General features: G+C 36.5%; 2 protein-coding genes across 2 annotated transcripts in view; one reads left to right on the top strand and one right to left on the bottom strand.

The window, feature by feature from the left end:
• LOC108394919 (uncharacterized) overlaps window positions 1-1,856 on the bottom strand; it is a 93,332-nt gene extending 91,476 nt beyond the window's left edge. Inside the window, exon 1 of the mRNA XM_017656816.3 lies at window positions 1,350-1,856. Coding sequence (XP_017512305.3) covers window positions 1,350-1,378 — 29 coding nt within the window. The 5' untranslated portion in view covers window positions 1,379-1,856. The remainder of the gene's footprint in view (window positions 1-1,349) is intronic.
• LOC140850298 (protein CC2D2B homolog) lies at window positions 1,669-16,041 on the top strand. Its single transcript, XM_073240036.1, has 6 exons — window positions 1,669-1,791; window positions 6,153-6,213; window positions 7,490-7,560; window positions 7,916-7,986; window positions 9,757-9,847; window positions 15,823-16,041. Exons 1-6 carry the CDS (start codon window positions 1,669-1,671, stop codon window positions 16,039-16,041), a joined length of 636 nt encoding a protein of 211 aa, XP_073096137.1.
• The last annotated feature ends 1,317 nt before the right edge of the window (window positions 16,042-17,358 follow it).

The raw sequence follows: 17,358 nt of genomic DNA, 5'->3' as shown, positions 1-17,358 counted from the left end.
TATTTCCCTCTACCTCTACCCAAAACACAAAATGCTCTTTAAACTTGGAAATATTTAGGGTTGATTTTTTTTTTTTTTTTTTACTCCTCTCAACTATGAAAAGATCTCTAATCTTTACTACCTAAATTTAGTGTGGGCCTATATACTTCACTAAACATTTAAGTGTAGTTACAGTAATATATCTCAGTAAACATGCTATATATATATATATATATATATATATATATATATATATATATATATATATATATATATATATATATATTTTAGGACACATACAACTGTATAATTACAGAAGTTAGATGAACTTAAAGAATACCACACGTCACGTATTATTTGCACAAGTACAACACCGCTATTTGAGCAAAGTACTTCTTGACTTTTTCCTTCTTTTACCACTATTACTGTTCCTAAATTTCTATAGTGAAGAGCCCTAGAAAATCAAGATGGGAGACCCAGCAAGAATTTTACGCAAATGACGATTTGGCCAAATGATTTCAAGGCTTGCACACATTGAGCAGTATGTAGTTACTTCAGATTATAAAGTGAGTAGAACTTCTGAGTTTTATTTCTAGTTATCCCACAATGTACCAACATAACGTGGAACATTTTTGTAGCAGTTACTTCACTTCCACATCTCCTCTTTCTCAAATTCACAAGTTTTAAACACTTTCTAAGTTTGTCTAGTATCAAAGCGCCAAGCACAACGCCTGACATAGAAAGCACCTAAAAAAAAATCTGCCTAAATGTTTGAATGAATAAAACATCCACAACAACAGTGTGCTGCTTTCCATACCTACAGTTTCTAACTTCAGCCCTGCCAATTTCCCAGAACAAGTGTCAAGCCACAGAATATTTTATTTACCCGTTATTTTAATTCGCGATGGGTCGCTGAGAAAAGATGACATGACACGAGTGGGCCTGTCTTGAGTGCCCTGAGTTTATGATTTTAAAAAGCATTAAATTGGTCACACTAAGATAGGGCTGGGAACCACTCCATTTTACAAGCTCTGGAAAGAAAAGGAACCCCTTGAATATTTAGGGCGCTGCCTGAAATGCCACACACCAAGCACCTGAAATGAAAGAACCTCTTCTCTCCCGGCGAGGCAGAGGTGGTGGGTGACAGGAAGCAGGCCGCGGGGCCGCCCGAGCGCCGCGCCCCCCGCCCCGCGCCCTGGCCCAGCCCGCGGGTGCGCGCCGCCTCAGGCTCCGGGCGCGCCTCGACCGCGCGAGCCACCGCTCTGCCACTGCGGGCTCGGGAGCATCCTTCCCCGGGAACCCGCTCCTCTGGCGGCTCTGGCTGTCGCAGAGCGCCCGCGCCCGCCCGGGAGCTCGCGGCCTATACTCACCCGTTGGGGATACTGTTCTTCTTCACCATGACGCGAGAGGTGAGGGGCTCCCACGACCCAGGCAACCCCGCTCTCAGGCCTCTTCCAGAACAGACCCTGGGACAGCTGCGGCCAGTAGGGAACACACCCCGCCGTGGGTCGTCAAAGCCACTGGCTCTCGCCAGGCGCTACAGAGACCAGGGCAGGAGTGACAGGCTCGCGCTCCTCAGTTCGAGCCACCAACCCAGACAGCGGGGGAGAAAACGTAGCGCACCGAAGATTCCCGAAAGCGCGCGCTCTCTGCGCGCTCGGGACCCTGCGGGCTGAGAGCCGCGTGCGCATGCTCCTGGACCGCCTTGACGTCAATCTCGGAGGAGCCCGCGCGAGACGGGCGGGGGGCGTAGGGTGCGCACGTCAGGAGCGGTACGGGCGGTTGGTGACTTCTCAGAGTGTGCGGTGCGTGGTGCGTCCTGCCTTCGCTGCCCACACAGCCGAAGCGCGCTGTCGTCCATCTAGGTGAATGTCGTATTGCACATTAAAGCCCCCCTGACCCGTCCCTGTCAGACACTCCAGTATCTTTTCTGGTTGGTGGACAAACCGGCGCAGGACCCCGGTACACGGACCGCTGGGACTTGTAGTCCCCAGGGCCTAGCCCATGCATTAGTCATCCCTTTTTGGGGTGGATAGGGCTGGGAACCACTCCACTTTACAGCATTGGAAAGCAGTGTTTGATTTGCATCATATCCAAAAGCACATTATTAATTGAGTGTTCATTGTGTGCTGAACACTTTGCTGGGGTTGGTGGAGGGTAAATAGTTTATGACTCAGCTCTCTTCCTCACTTCAGGGTAAGAAGAACTATGAACTTGTGGGGTGGGATGTAATGAACAAAAATTACACATTGTAAGTGCTAGTGGAGATCAGAGAAAGGCCAGAGTCGGAACTTCCGGAATGATGTGGGGTTTGAATTGGGCTTCGGAAACAGGAATGCTCTAGATTAGTGGGATGTTGCAAAAATCAAAGGATTGATACATTTGGAAAGATTTCCAAAAAGAGCTGAGGGAAAACTAAAGGAAAAACAAATTTGTTAGTTCATGATTAACCAAACAAATATTACCAGTTCCCAGAATATGTTTTACAACCATTCCATACATTAGAGGTTTTTTTATTCTTTACACTCCTGAAACCAGATGACATGTGAAAGAAGTAATCAAGGTGATTGAATGTTGAATGTTAAATTTACATGCAAAGTAAAATGATGTCATTTCAGGAATCACCACAGTGATAAAGGCACTGCTGGATAAATTTGCAGAACCCAGAGATCTCTAAACACTAAGTAAGAGGCAAACATTTATGTTCATAAAGTTGCCTTCCTTTTGCTAGGGATCAGAAAATGATGAATTGAACTACTTGACTTAAGTTTCAGGCTTTGACTATGGAACTCCAGGGTATCTGATACAAAAATAGCTAATCCTGAATTTCCTTATCCTTTAGAAAAATCTTTAGCTGCAAGAATTGTAAATTAGCAATATCCTCGAAGAGAAGATTGGGTTTAACTCTTAGATCCAGTTTTCTAACACAGAAAGTTGAATTGCTTCAAGAAGGTAAAAGTCTGAGTCATAATTTTTCCTTAGTTTTGCATGAGATTTTTAATAGAGCAAATGTAGCTTTCAGCCAAATCTTCAGTTTTACCTAATATTTTGTCTATAATCATTTATTTATCTTATATCATTTATGGAATGATAAATGAACAAAGTTAGAAACTTCTGTGCATCTGCAAAAAACACCTGATTAAAAATTTCTTTTATGATAAGGTTTTTATTTGACAACTTACAATAATTCACTATGGGATGTGCCATTGCTAATGTTTTCCCTAGTTTAGCAGATAAAATTTGCAGATGTAGGCACCAGTAGGCCGAATTTTGATTTGAATCAAGGTATTGTTTTAGAAGTTCTTGCAGAATGGTAAGTAAATTCAAAATTCTCTTTTCCCAGAATACTATTCCTATTATGTCTCATCTTGGAGTAGGTAAATACTCATTAAATCAATCTCTTAAATGCCTTTTTTCTTTCTTTAATTGAGGTACATAAAATAAAATGCACAAGTCTTAGTGTACAGCTCCATGAAATTTAACAGGTGTATACACTCATGTAACCATGACCCAGATCAAGATATCAAACATTCTCATTTTTTTAATGATTAAATTTAAAGAATTTAACTTAGACCTCATTCTTCTGTTCTAGTCAGTATTTTTAATAACCTTCTGGACCTCTCACCTGAATGTGCTGAATTCATCCATAATTAACATCTGAAAACTGAACTCGTTGATTCCTACCCTACCTACCTTCCTACTCTAATACTTAGAATGATGCTACCTCTCCGTTACTCAAGCCCAAAATCTGGGAGTCCTTGATTCTTCCCTTACTTTATCCTGCACATCTAAGAGCTCACCACATTCTGTGACTTCCAACCTTTAAGAGAATCTTTCTTCACATTCCATTCCCACTTCAATTTTTTTATTTAAATCTCCAGCGTCTCTCATAGGGATGGATTATTATGGCCTTTTATCCAATCTCCCTGACTCAAGGGAGAATTTCTGTGTTTAATCAGACTTTTTTTTCAGTTTCCTTATAGTTTGGGGGAAGTACCCACGTAGTTTCATTGAAGTTACTCCTAAGTATTCTGAAAATGTTTTGAATTGCTATTATGAAAGTGGTCCTTTTCTATTAGCATAATATAGGGAAGCTATTAACTTTGACATATATACTCTTGTACTGTGCCACTTAAAAAGTCTAAACTTTTTGATTGTTTTGAGTTTTCTACATATAAAAACCTATCCTCCACAATGATAATTTTTTCTTTTCCTTTCTAAAAGTTATACCTCTAACTTCTTTTACATGTCTTATTACATTAACCAGAATATGTTAATGCAGATGATCAACTACTAAATACTAAAGGTGGTAATGTATTTATTTTAATTTTTAGTTAAGTTAAGGAATTTAAATAGCATACCTTTATTTCAAGCATCACAAGTTGTTTTCTTTCAGTAATATATCATTCTTAAGAATATTTCCTCTTCATTTAGAAAGTGAAAGTGAAAGAACCATCATGAGAAAGAGCCCAAAGAGAAAAGAGATTAAAAAAGTAAGGTATTAGTGAAGTTTATAAGGATTTTTGTTATACTAAATATCCCAATTATTAATGTAGGATAATCTTAAAAAGTGATGTGTTTGGTTCTATACAAACAAATTTAAACAAATTTAGCTCTATGTACAAATCATTAAAAAGATAATAAGATAGTTTAGGGATCAGAGGTACTCTTTGGTCTGTCAGTTATGTAATAAAGAACATTAGAGGTGAGTTATTTATGTATTTAGTTATTTGTTTACTGTTACTTAAATATTAATTAATTTATTCTCTTAGCCAGCCAGCAGTGCATTCCCTGCTTTGCTCAAAAAAGTTTTTCTTTTTTTAGTCAGTGAGTAAATCACATATAGGACCCATATCTACATGTCTCATAAAATAGCTTCAATTAAGATTCATAGTTTATCTCTGCCTTCTAGATGGGAATGGGAAGTCATAAAAAAGTATCCAGAATCCTGGGAATGCTGAGTAAGATTTTAGGGAATTAAAGGGAAGCTCTATCAATTGCCAGGGATGATGTTCCATCATACCTTCAAGGATTGCTGTCCCTTGGTTAAGGGTAGAACTAGGTATTTTTAAGTGTTGAGAAAGATACTGAAGGTATAATAAGAACAGAATATCTTACTTTATAGTGACCTTATTAAGTAGTTTTTAAGTGTGTACAGGAACCCCTGGTGAATTTTGAAGTTCTTTCAGAAAATCTGTGGCCTAGGCTTTCATTGTGTTAATGTCTTTACTATCATCATGTCAATACCCCGATTTGGCTCTTGACACAAATCCACGTTTTTACAGTGATTGGGAAACTGATGTATGTCTGCATGCTCCTTCCACTCCAACATTAGTTTGGACATTAATTAATGCACATTAGTTTGGTTAGCATGTGCATAGCTGTCATTTAAGAAGTCTTTTACCATTCTTAAATTTAAATGAAAAACAAACTCATAATCCATATTGTTCTAAAAAAGGATTTAACATTGGTAGCATGGTTTAATTTTAGGATATTGAGGTTTAAAAAAGTTGTAAAAGAAACAAATGTTCATTTTAACATACTGAATTTTTGATAATGGTAGGATATTCAATTAGAAATACCAATAAACAGCTAGAAACAATATTCAGAAAAGTAGTCAAGGTTGGAGACAGATTTGGGTCTGGGAATACATGCACTCTCCAAAGCCCTGGAATGTGTCTACATTTAAGCTATGAGAAGTGTAATCACTGAACAATATAGGGAATAAGGGGCCAAAGAGTTAGAAGGATAGAGTACATACAGAAAGTTTTCAGAAAATAGAGGTACCCAACATTATCAGATGCTACTGAGTAAATAACAGATAACAATAATATAGTGTTGAGTTTCAAAGTATTTTCATATGTCTGATCTCATTTGACCATCCTAAATTAAGACATATGAAGAAGGCAATATATGAACACTAAGAACTAACCATTGGACTTTATAATTAAAAGGTCCTTTTTGATATTACAGAGAGCAATTTCTTAATTTAAAAATTCAGCACATATAAAGAACTCATACCAATTGATAAAAAGATGAAATTTAAGAAAACAGGCAAAGGATATTAATTGACATCTTAAAGAAGGTGATATTCAAAGGGTGATGAACATATGAAAAGATGGTCAATGCCAAAACACAAAGACACAAGGTAACCCTCCCCTTCTTTTTTGCAGATGTCAGAAGAGACAGATAACATTGCAGTAGAAGAAAATGTAGACAAGCATCTCCAGAAAGGTTCTTAGTAATATAACACAACTCCAATACTGTTTGTTTTTATTTTTGAAAGATTTAAATGACTTAATCATATCCTAGGTTTCAGTTGGGGACACACATCTTTTAAGGAATGCATTCAAGCAGAAACTAAAGTTGCTAGATAATACATGATGGACATAAGGAAATACATAGTAAAATTAATGCATGTAATAAAACTAAGTTTTGTTTTCTCTCTCTCACTGTAAACTTGGAGAATCCACTAGTGCTTGAGACTGTGTTAGACTGTGAAGATACATAGATACAGAAGCTGCTTCAGGAAACTCTAGATCTTGTGGAGAAAAAAATACACAAATAATGGTTGAACCCTGGTTCATTCATCAAGCAAATATTTACTGAGCACCTGCTATGTACCATCTGCCATTCTAAGTTCTGGGAATAGAGTACAAATAAACCAACTAGTAATTTTAAAGTCATACCAAGGAATATTGCAGTTAAGAATGAAGATTCTTATGACCTGTAGTGATTTAGCTTTATACTTCCCCTTTGTTGCCACCATCCTCTGTGCAACCATTAAGTACTCAAAGGCAGGGAGAAGAAAAAATTTACACAGCAAAACGATCTCCATTTTCTGCTGTACCACAACCCCTGCCTTTCTCAATCCATCTGGTGGGTCATCTGGTGGATGAGCAGAAAATGACACATGGCTTGGAGTGCACATAACAGCTGTGGTCTTTATTATTTCTCGTGTGACTGTTTCATTTCCTCTAAGAGCTGGCAGAAGTCAGGGTTGGTAGTATATTGATTTTACAGAACTGACATAGATAGTTAAAATGGGTACCTAGAGATTCTCTTCCTTTCCAGTTTAATCAAGTCGAAGTAATCTAGCTTTGATATTTGTGTAGAGTAGTATACATAGAATATGACTGTGCTCATGGACTTTTTTTTTCCTAAAAGGAAAAAGATAAAGGTTTGCTTATCTGAGGTTTTTTTTTGGCAGGGGTTTCCTAAGAAGAATTCTAGCCAATAGGTGAGAATATAGAGAGTAGGGAAAGAAATCACAAAAAGAAAATGAAATTCAGTCCTGACCGTGCATGGAAGTGTTTATTCCTGAGAGCAAATGGGGAAGGAAACATCCATTGGTCTTAGGTTCTAAGCTCTCAGGGGTAATGACTCAGTCTTCGTAAATGTCATGATCCTTAGAAATGGATGCAGTTTAGCTATTTAATAAGGATTTTGTTGCTATTGCTATTTAATTAGAAGAAATATGACTCCATTTTATGTTGGCTTCTTGGTTTAGATGTAGAAGAAAATCAAAACATATTAGAAACACTGAGAGGCAAAGTAAGAGAAAAGCTAAAAAATCCTAAGGTAATACTTATTTTTTTATTTACTGTTTTTAAATTTACTGTTCAAATGCAATATGTAACATAATAAACCTTACTTTGTCAAAAAAGAGCCAATTTCAGCCTTAATAGCTACTTAAATCCAAAAAGTTTCAAGTTATTTTCCATGCTTTTTTTCAAACCTAAAGCCAAGAAAAATTAAGTGATTTGGTCATAGTAACTATATATGACATCTCAGAGGAAAACATGTATATATTTTAAAAAGAAAAACATTGAGAAGTCTTGATTTTTATGCAGTTTTGAAAAGACTTATGAGCACAATTATGTCTATATGTGTAAAGATTAAGTCTTTTATACCATTTGTTTATTTTGTATTTCAGATTAATCAAGGTGAAAAATCTTCAACTCACCTACTCACTGATGATAAGATATATCAGTGGTCTAAGGTGAGTAACTTTTTAGAGCCGCTTTATTCAGGCATCTTTACACAGCAAATATTCACCCACCCTAAGTGTATGATTCCCTGATTTTTAGTAAACTTAAACATAACTATGCAATCAATACTATAATCCAATTTTAGACCATTTTTGACACCACAGAAAAATCCCTTATGCCAATTTTTAGTTACTCCCTATTCCCACTTGATTTTTTTATCCTAAAAATTATAATAAAATATTGTTGGTGATCCCCAACTTAAGAGATATTGTTTTGCAATTCAGTGTGTAATCACATACTTAAAACCTGAAATGACAAAACAACGCATATTTGGGAACTGTATTACTTAGAGTAAAGGCTAAACAGCTTTAACAGGAAGATTTAAAGTGAAATATCTTAAGATAGTTTTATTTTTATTTGGTGTAACAGATAAGTAGTAATCTAGGCTGCTAGGAGAGTTCTACTTTCTTCAACACATGGCTTCCTTCTCAGAGTCCAGTGGCAAAGCTCCAGTGTCTTTGTTTGCTAGCCAAAGGACGAGAGAAGGAAAGAGCCAGAGGATTGCAGATTAATCTCTTAAAGGGCAAGACCTGCAAGTTGCATACATTATTTCCTCTTAAAGGGATGTGGGGGAAATGTCTAGGTATCCAGCTGAAAGGAAAATCTATTATTAGAGATGGGAGTAAAGACAGTAATGAACAACTAGTCATTTCTGCCATAAAAAATGAAAGTATTTAACCCTAAAAATTTTAAATGCAAGGATTTTTTTTTTAACTTTGTCTTCTCCACAGTGCCTCTTAGGTGCTTAGTAAAAGTAACTTTAATTACATTTAAAAGTTAAAATCAGACTAAAAAAGGATGTGTACATGTTGTTCATTCAACAAATTAATAAAAGTTTGCCTAAATTGGGTTTAGCTATGAATAGTAAAAACTTGGAAGTTTGTCAAGGTCAGTCCATCTGGTGTCAACAAAAGAGGTAAAAAGTAAGAGAAATTGACTTCTAAGAACATATCAATTATTAGACAGGGATATCTGCTCAGGTAGTTGAAGATAGCAAGTGGTTTTGTGATGAGCTGAGACGAAGGAAAGTAAAATATAGTGACAATTTATATATGCAGCATCATTGCAAGGTGAATAACTTTTAAACTTAACGTGACAGCTAAAATGTAGATGCAAACGATATAAGAGAGCCTTTGTATTTTACATATTTTTTAATTCTTTGGTTTCTAAACTATGAGTTATATTTTTTTTGTAGAATTCATTCATTTCCCAAACCAGTTATTTTATTATGTATGAGAAAAAAGTGATGTCATTTATATTAAAAGATTCAGACTTCACAGTGTTGAAAAAATAGAGCTTATTAATAAGCAAGTTCATAACTAAGAATATGCCAATCAATACTTTTAACTACTTCTAACCACAAAAGATTGTAGGTGACTACCCGAAAACAGAGAAAAACAAGAATTTGTCCTGAGCCCACATTTTGATCAAGCTGTAAGGTAAAGAAAGCTCTAATACTGTGACTAGAGTGAAGAGATAGTTTGGGAAGATGGAGAAGACTTGGACTCTATTCTATTCTGTTTTTTATTGTAGTTACTAGACTCTTAAAAAAAACAAATTCATGAACTAAACAGAGTAAAAGTTAAATATAATGATATCTCTTCTGCTGCTTCTTGCTCATGAATAAGGTGACAGTTACTGTTTCCTATATTATGGAAAAGTATTGATTATACTTAGAAGCAGAAAAAGCATTTGTTTCAATTCTTGTTACCTTCCCATTGTTTAACCCACAGACTAAAGTCTCTTTGGATGAAGGTCTTTCATTTTTCATTCTTAATGGTGAAGAAGGCTCAGCTTTGGGGAAGTCTTCAGTGCAGGTTGGATTTGTCCTCTTCCTCATTCTCATTCTCAGGAAAAATAACTCTTTATTAGAGGCATAGAATGAAATTCTTGGATGGGAGATGAAATGTTAATTATTGAGCCACCTTATTCTCTTTGAATTGAGCAGTTTTCACAATAATAATTCCTAACATTAATTGATTGCTTACTGGAAGCCCAATGATATACTAAATTTTTTTTGTATTATTAATATATAATCACATGAGCAGCATTGCGGTTACTAGATTCCCCCTATTATCACATCCCTACCACATACCCCATTAGAATCATTGTCCATCAGCGTAGTAAGATACTATAGAGTCACTACTTGTCTTGTCTGTGCTATACTGCTTCCCCGTGCCCCCACCTACATTATGTGTGCTAATCGCAATGCCCTTTATTCCCCTTCTCCCTTCCTTCCCACCCACCCTCCCCAGTCCCTTTCCCTTTGGTAACTGTTAGTCCATTCTTGGGTTCTGTGAGTCTGCTGCTGTTTTGTTCCTTCAGTTTTTTCTTTGTTCTTATGCTCCACAGATGTGTGAAATCATTTGGTACTTGTCTATCTCTGCCTGGCTTATTTCACTGAGCATAATACCCTCTAGCTCCATCCATATTGTTGCAAATGGTAGGAATTGTTTTCTTCTTATGGCTGAATAATATTCCATTGTGTTTATATACCACATCTTCTTTATTCATTCATCTACTGATGGACACTTAGGTTGCTTCCATTTCTTGGCTATTGTAAGTAGTGCTCCGATAAGCATAGGGGTGCATATGTCTTTTTGAAACTGGGCTCCTGCATTCTTAGGGTAAATTCCTAGGAGTGGTATTCCTGGGTCAAATGATATTTCTATTTTTAGTTTTTTGAGGAACCTCCATACTGCTTTCCACAATTGTTGAACTAGTTTACATTCCCACCAGCAGTTGTAAGAGGATTCCCCTTTCTCCACATCCTCACCATATTTGTTGTTCCTAGTCTTTTCTATGTTGGCCATCCTAACTGGTGTGAGGTGGTATCTGATTGTGGTTTTAATTTGCATTTCTCTTATGACTAGCAATGTGGAGCATCTTTTCATGTGCCTGTTGGCCGTCTGAATTTCTTCTTTGGAGAAGTATCTGTTCATATCCTCTGCCCATTTTTTAATAGGGTTATTTGCTTTTTAGATGTTGAGGCATGTGCATTCTTTATATATTTTAGATGTTAACCCCTTGTCAGATATGTCATTCACAAATATATTCTCCCATACTGTAGGATGCCTTTTTGTTCTGCTGATGGTGTCCTTTGCTGTGCAGAAGCTTTTTAGCATGATGTAGTCCCATTTGTTCATTTTTTATGTTGTTTCACTTGCCCGAGGAGATGCATTCAGGAAAAAGTTGCTCATGTTTATATTCAAGAGGCTGTCATTTCCCCATTGTATATCCATGGCTCCTTTATCATATATTAATGGATCATATATGCTTGGGTTTACATCTGGGATCTCTAGTCTATTCCATTGATCTATGGGTCTGTGCTCATGTCAGTACCAAATTGTCTTAATTACTGTGGCTTTTTAGTAGAGCTTGAAGTTCAGGAGTATAATTCTCCTCACTTTATTCTTCCTTCTCAGGATTGCTTTGGCTATTCAGGGTCTTTTGTGGTTCCATATGAATTTTAGAACTATTTGTTCTAGTTCATTGAAGAATGCTTTTGGTAGGGATTGCACTAAATCTGTAGATTGCTTTAGGCAGGATGGCCATTTTGACAAAATTAATTCTTCCTATCCATGAACATGGGATGTGTTTCCATTTATTGGTATCTTATTTAATTTCTCTCATGAGTGTCTTGTAATTTTCAGAGTATAGGCCTTTCCCTTCCTTGGTTAGGTTTATTCCTAGGTATTTTATTCTTTTTGATGCAATTGTGAATGGAATTTTTTTTCTGATTTCTCTTTCTGCTAGTTCACATTAGTGTATAGGAATGCAACAGATTTCTGTGTATTAATTTTGTATCCTGCAACTTTGCTGAATTTAGATATTAGATCTAGTAGTTTTGGAGTGGATTCTTTAGGGTTTTTTATGTACAATATCATGTCATCTGCAAGCAGGGACAGTTTAATTTCTTCTTTACCAATCTGGATGCCTTTTATTTCTTTGTGTTGTTTAGTTGCTGTGACTAGGACCTCCACAACTATGTTGAATAAAAGTGGGGAGAGTGGATATCCTTTGTCTTGTTCCCAATCTTAAAGGAAAAGCTTTCAGCTTCTTGCTGTTAAGTATTGATATACTGAATTTTTCATGTGGATTGTATCATTAGTTCCTCATTATAACCCTGTGAGGCAGGGTTTATTATAGTGTCTAGTTTATAGGGGAGGAAACTGAGGCACAGAAGGTTAAGCCTTGACAGAGCTGGGGAATATAGCCTGTCAGCTCCTTTGTTGTGCCTGTCCTCTCCACACTGTTCTCCATAATATCTGTTACTCTTTATAGATTCCCCTTTCTTCATCCCTCTTAGTCCAATCCCAGACCCTTCTAATTTCTACCAGTTCTTTTTAGTTCCTTTCAAACTCTTCAGCCCCCTTTTATGCCCTGGATTTCCTTCTCATGAGTCTTTACCCAATTCCTGATTGGTCAGTCTCACTGATCTCCCATTTGATCCTGTTTCTCTATAATTTCTCCACATCCTCTCTACCTTCAAATCTTTGCAGTTTCCTTGAGCCCCTTTCCCCAGTACCTTCTATTCCTCATAGTTCTACCTAATATCTTTTGACACCTCTCAGTCATTTCCAAGTCCCTCAGGTCCTCCTTTCGAGTCCCCCCCTGGACCACCCCATTGGCCTCCCTACCTACTTCCCAGTCCCTTTCTTTCTTTCTTTTTTTTTTAAGTATCATTGATAAACAATCTTATGATGGTTTCCCAGTCCCTTTCATTCCCCTTTCTTTACATCCTGCTCCAGTGCTTTCATTACTGCTTTGTTACTGTTATTTTTTCCACAATAAAGATCTTTACCTTTAAAAATGTAAACATTTTACATTAAAATTTACATTACATTTAAAAATGTAAACAGTGTATACATTATAAAAACATAATGCAGGAAATCATGAGGAAGAAAATAAATGAAATCCCACTGCTGAACTAAACCACTATTACCATTTCTTCATACCTTTTCTCTATTTTTATGTCTATACATTCACACACACAGACTTTCACGTAAATAGAATCATACTAGTCTATCTTTCCAGTTGCTCAGCTAAACCCTGGTGTCATCTTCAGATCCTCTTTAACTTACATGCCTCATACCTACCTCATCACACGTCCTGCTGGTTCTATCTTCAAAGTATTCTAGAATCTGACCCACTGTTACTACCCCAACTAGTACAGCCTTTATCTAAGCCACCATAATCTCTCATCTGGATCATTGCCAGTCTCCCTCTGTTTCCCCTGTTACCCCAACAGTCCATTTTTTCTATACCATACAGTAGTCAGAATGATCCTGTTAAAATCTAAGACAGACCATATTTTTGCTTACACCTTCAGATGGTTTCCTTGTCTCACTCAAAATAAAAGCTAAAGTCCTTAAAGGGGCCTCCAAGGCCTACTTGACCTGGCCCCCTTGGTATCTCTCTGATTTAATTGCTTACTGTTTTCTTCTTTCCCCCAACTCCAGCACACTGGGCTCCTCCCTATTCTTCACAGCATGCTCCTGCCTCAGGGACTTGTACCTTTTATCTTTCTGGAAAGCTCTTCCCTAATCCTCATATTCTTTCCCTCCTACCTTTGGGTCTCTGTTCAAATGACACATAATTAAAGATATTGTCCCTGACAACACTAAAATATACCCTCCAACCTACCCAGCGCAGTATTCTCTATCCTCTTTTCTTGCTTTGTTTTTCTTCATAACACTTATCACAACCTAGAAAATATTTATTTATTTTCTTCCTGGATGTGCACTCAAGGAATACTTGAATGAATATTGAGTAAATGAGTATCACACACGTGCATGCTCTGCCAAGTCACTTGATTGCTCAGAGTCCCACTGTATGGGTTAAAGAACAGGCTTTTCTGGGAAAACAAAAGAAGACCCACCTAGCAGAGAATACCAAGGCCAAGAGCAGTGGTTATGGCTGCTTTTCCTTCTCAGGGCAGGCATGAGAGAAATTAGTTCAGTGGGGCAAATAGGCTACTTGGGTGTGAGGAAGTCTGGATTTAGATGCTGGTTATTTAGAAGAGTTGTCTGAAAAAACCACTGCCCTGCTCCTGGTGACTTTGGGGCCCATAGGAAACGACTGTCCCCATCACAGGAGGAGAAAGCTGCTGCTTTGTAGGAGGCTCAGTTTGACTGTGGCCATTTCCTCCTGGGAGAAGGGGGAGTCCTGGTTCCAAATATGTTGTCTCGACAACCCAAAGTGAGATCCAAGGTCACTTTCAGATAGTTCTGTTTATCACACACATATAACAAGGCATGTTTCTATGAGATGGGGGATACTGTCACTTTTTTACCACCATATATTCAGGTGTATCCATCTAGACTAATGCATGGAAAGTTAGGTGGATGCCTTCTGACCTCATACTCCCTGTCACACAACAGCTCACAACACAGACACTGCTCTGCTGTGAGCTGCATAATAAAGACCAGAAGGTGATCTTGGATAACAGCTGGCCTTACATGGAATGAAGAATAGATGGTTAGATGGGACTTGTATTGGTTGAGATCACAGCTTGTTTCACACTAAAAATATAGGCAAATTGAGTAGGAGCTTATGAAAGTTCATAATAAGAGGCTGGGATCCAAGATGAAAGCCTGACATGCTTAGCCATTAGGGCCAACCTTACCTCTGAAGGCAAGTTGAAAGCCCTGGACAGAGGTGCCCGGGAAAAGGTGCCCTGGCCAAAGGAAGCTTGATAATGGGAGCTGCAGTTGGAACAGAGTCCTTCTTTGTCTATGACTGGACTCTTCAAAGAAATCCCCTCTGTAGGGATTCCCCAAATCTTGCTTCTAGATGTCAGTATCATACTGTCTTTGAATTCTGAAAAAAACACCCCAAAGATTTCTTGATATAAAATATTTTCTTGATTTTATGACAGGGATAGGAGGGAGAGTGTGATGTGATGACTTGATATGAACCTAGGTAATGATTAGCAATGTTACTTTTGTCAGAGCTGATCAAGGCCATATAAGGTTCTCTATTCAAAGGAATTTTGTGATTAAATCTTTTATTTATATTTTTGCCTCTAAATGTATATGTTTTTGAAAATTGAGGGTTTTTTATTTGCATAACTCATTACATTCTGTCTCTTCTCTTTCAATATATGTAGATTTCAAATTACATAAACCATCCAAAATAAGCTGATTTTTTTGTACAAAGAGAGTCATGGAATGAACATGATATAAAAGTATGCATTTTTATAGTTAGTAATATATCTGTTTCAATACCTATATTCAGATATATTTATTACATATTTCAGAATTTCACTATAATCACTCTGCCATAGACTTCTAGCTGAATCTTTATGTTTCTTTCCTTTTCCTCTTAAATACCATCCAGAAAACAGTTTAACTGGTCTACATCACTTAGGTTGTACTGCTTTCTGAATGGTTGGAAAAAATGGAGTTTAAGACCACATGGCCTGTTGTCTCTAGACTTTAACCTACACTGTGAATTCTCAGTAGTTGAAATATCATAGTCCAGTATCTCAGAAAATTTTCCATAGGAGAGGAGGGGCTTGAACTGTAGTTATGTTTCAGTAGTCTTTCACTGAGAATTGCAAAGCAGGCTATAGAAAAATCATACTGTATATAATATTAAGCCTTAAATGAGTTCCTGTGTGTTCAATGAAATTTCATTATCATTATAATGCAGTTTCAGCTTGAATTTGAACTGGGTGGCATGGATCAGAAAGACAATTTACAGCAAGGTCTTAGTATGTTTCACTTATTGGTATATTTGTCATTGGGGACAAGCATGTATACTTATTTTTCTTTTTGGTATTCAACAGAGATCAGTAAATGATGGTTACCCCAAACATATTTCACCTGGTGATAATTTACAAAATTTTGCTGAAGGCCAAGATGAATATTGTATGGAAGAAGTCACTTTTCCCGATTTACTTGAAGTAAAAGCTGCTGAATACAAAGATGATCAAGAATATATCAAAAAACAGCAGGCAAATATTTTTGTGCCAAGTAGTTCTCCAGGTAAAGTTGTTTTACAATAAAATAGTAAAGTCATTAATAAATCATATTATAGGATAATAGCTTCTTTGTATGCTGGATAGATAAAAAGTACTGCTTCAAAATTACAGGAAATTTTCTACATTTGTTCCTCATGCCTTCTCTGAGTTTAAATAAATTGAAAGAACTCATTCATTGTATGTAATGTAGACTTTGCACTAGACTTCAGTGGTCAGATACATGATAGTTCCCTTTTGCTGCTTCTTTGGTCAATACCAATTTAATATTTTGGACTTTAAAGTAATATCTATATTTTGTTATTAAGTGATCAACCAGTGTAAACTACCAAAACATAAGATCCCACGCTTTTTAGAAGATGAAGGATTCTATGTTCAGAGAAAGCCAGAAATATACAAAAAGACCTGCAACAAAATGGAACATCGCCTGGTTAACCTAGAGGAGGTAAAGTTCACTAGCTAACAAGCATAACAGCTCACTGAATAGTATGTGACATTTGTTTTAGTGACATGCCTAATGGCTATATTTCTTAAATATTTTGATAGGGAAAGTGTTGGTTTGAAGAAAGTGGAGAAATAATGTCATTACCTTCGCCTATTAGACAGTCGTGGAATTTCAGACTAAACATAATCAAGGAATCTTTAAATCCAGCGCTAAAGACCATCTACAGGAAGGTAACCAACAACAGTGGTTAGAATTCCTGTAATATCAATTACAGGTTATGTTTCTGCGCTATTAATTCACCCTTTAAAGATACTAGTAAGTCTAGTAATAAAATGGCAAAACTTCCCCATTAAAATTATGTTTTCGAGTAATATTTAACAATATGGGGAAATGCTCAAAATAAAATGTGAAGTGGAAAAAAGCAGAATGTAAAACTGCATCATCTTAATTTTATAAAAATAGATGAATGAATTAATGAAATTACCAATGAATGGATAATTTTACATATATGTATATGTGTAGATAGACTGGAAAAATATATCAAAGTAATTATCTCTGGATAGTATGATATAGGATTATTTTTATTTCTTCCTTATACTCTATTTTCTAAATTTCAAAAATGAATATATATCATACTTACAAAGAAACAAATTTATATGTATTCCAAAAGGCATTATGGAAATTAGTAGTCCATTAACCTAATGAGAAGTCCATTAACCTAATGAGAAGTAGTATTTGGAGGGATTTATTAAAAAATTGACTTGGACAATTTTGATCAGAACTATGTACAAAACTTAATTCCCCATTCACTTACTGCCTTGGTTGCCTTAGCCATTCAATATATAGGAAATATGACTGTAAGTAGATACAAAATAGAAATAGTACCTACTCAAAATATT

Source organism: Manis javanica, chromosome 7 (genome assembly GCF_040802235.1).
Source record: "Manis javanica isolate MJ-LG chromosome 7, MJ_LKY, whole genome shotgun sequence".
Lineage (NCBI taxonomy): Eukaryota > Metazoa > Chordata > Mammalia > Pholidota > Manidae > Manis > Manis javanica.
Note: the sequence above shows the minus strand (reverse complement) of the source record. Positions and strands in the feature narration are given on the sequence as shown.

Bases quoted from the DNA above. Each gene is read 5' to 3' on its own strand.
- LOC140850298 (XM_073240036.1), top strand. From the start codon at position 1,669: ATGCTCCTGGACCGCCTTGACGTCAATCTCGGAGGAGCCCGCGCGAGA. The intron at 1,792-6,152 runs GTGCGTCCTGCC...TCTTTTTTGCAG, and splicing joins CTCAGAGTGTGCGGTGCGTG to ATGTCAGAAGAGACAGATAA. The intron at 6,214-7,489 runs GTTCTTAGTAAT...TTCTTGGTTTAG, and splicing joins AGACAAGCATCTCCAGAAAG to ATGTAGAAGAAAATCAAAAC.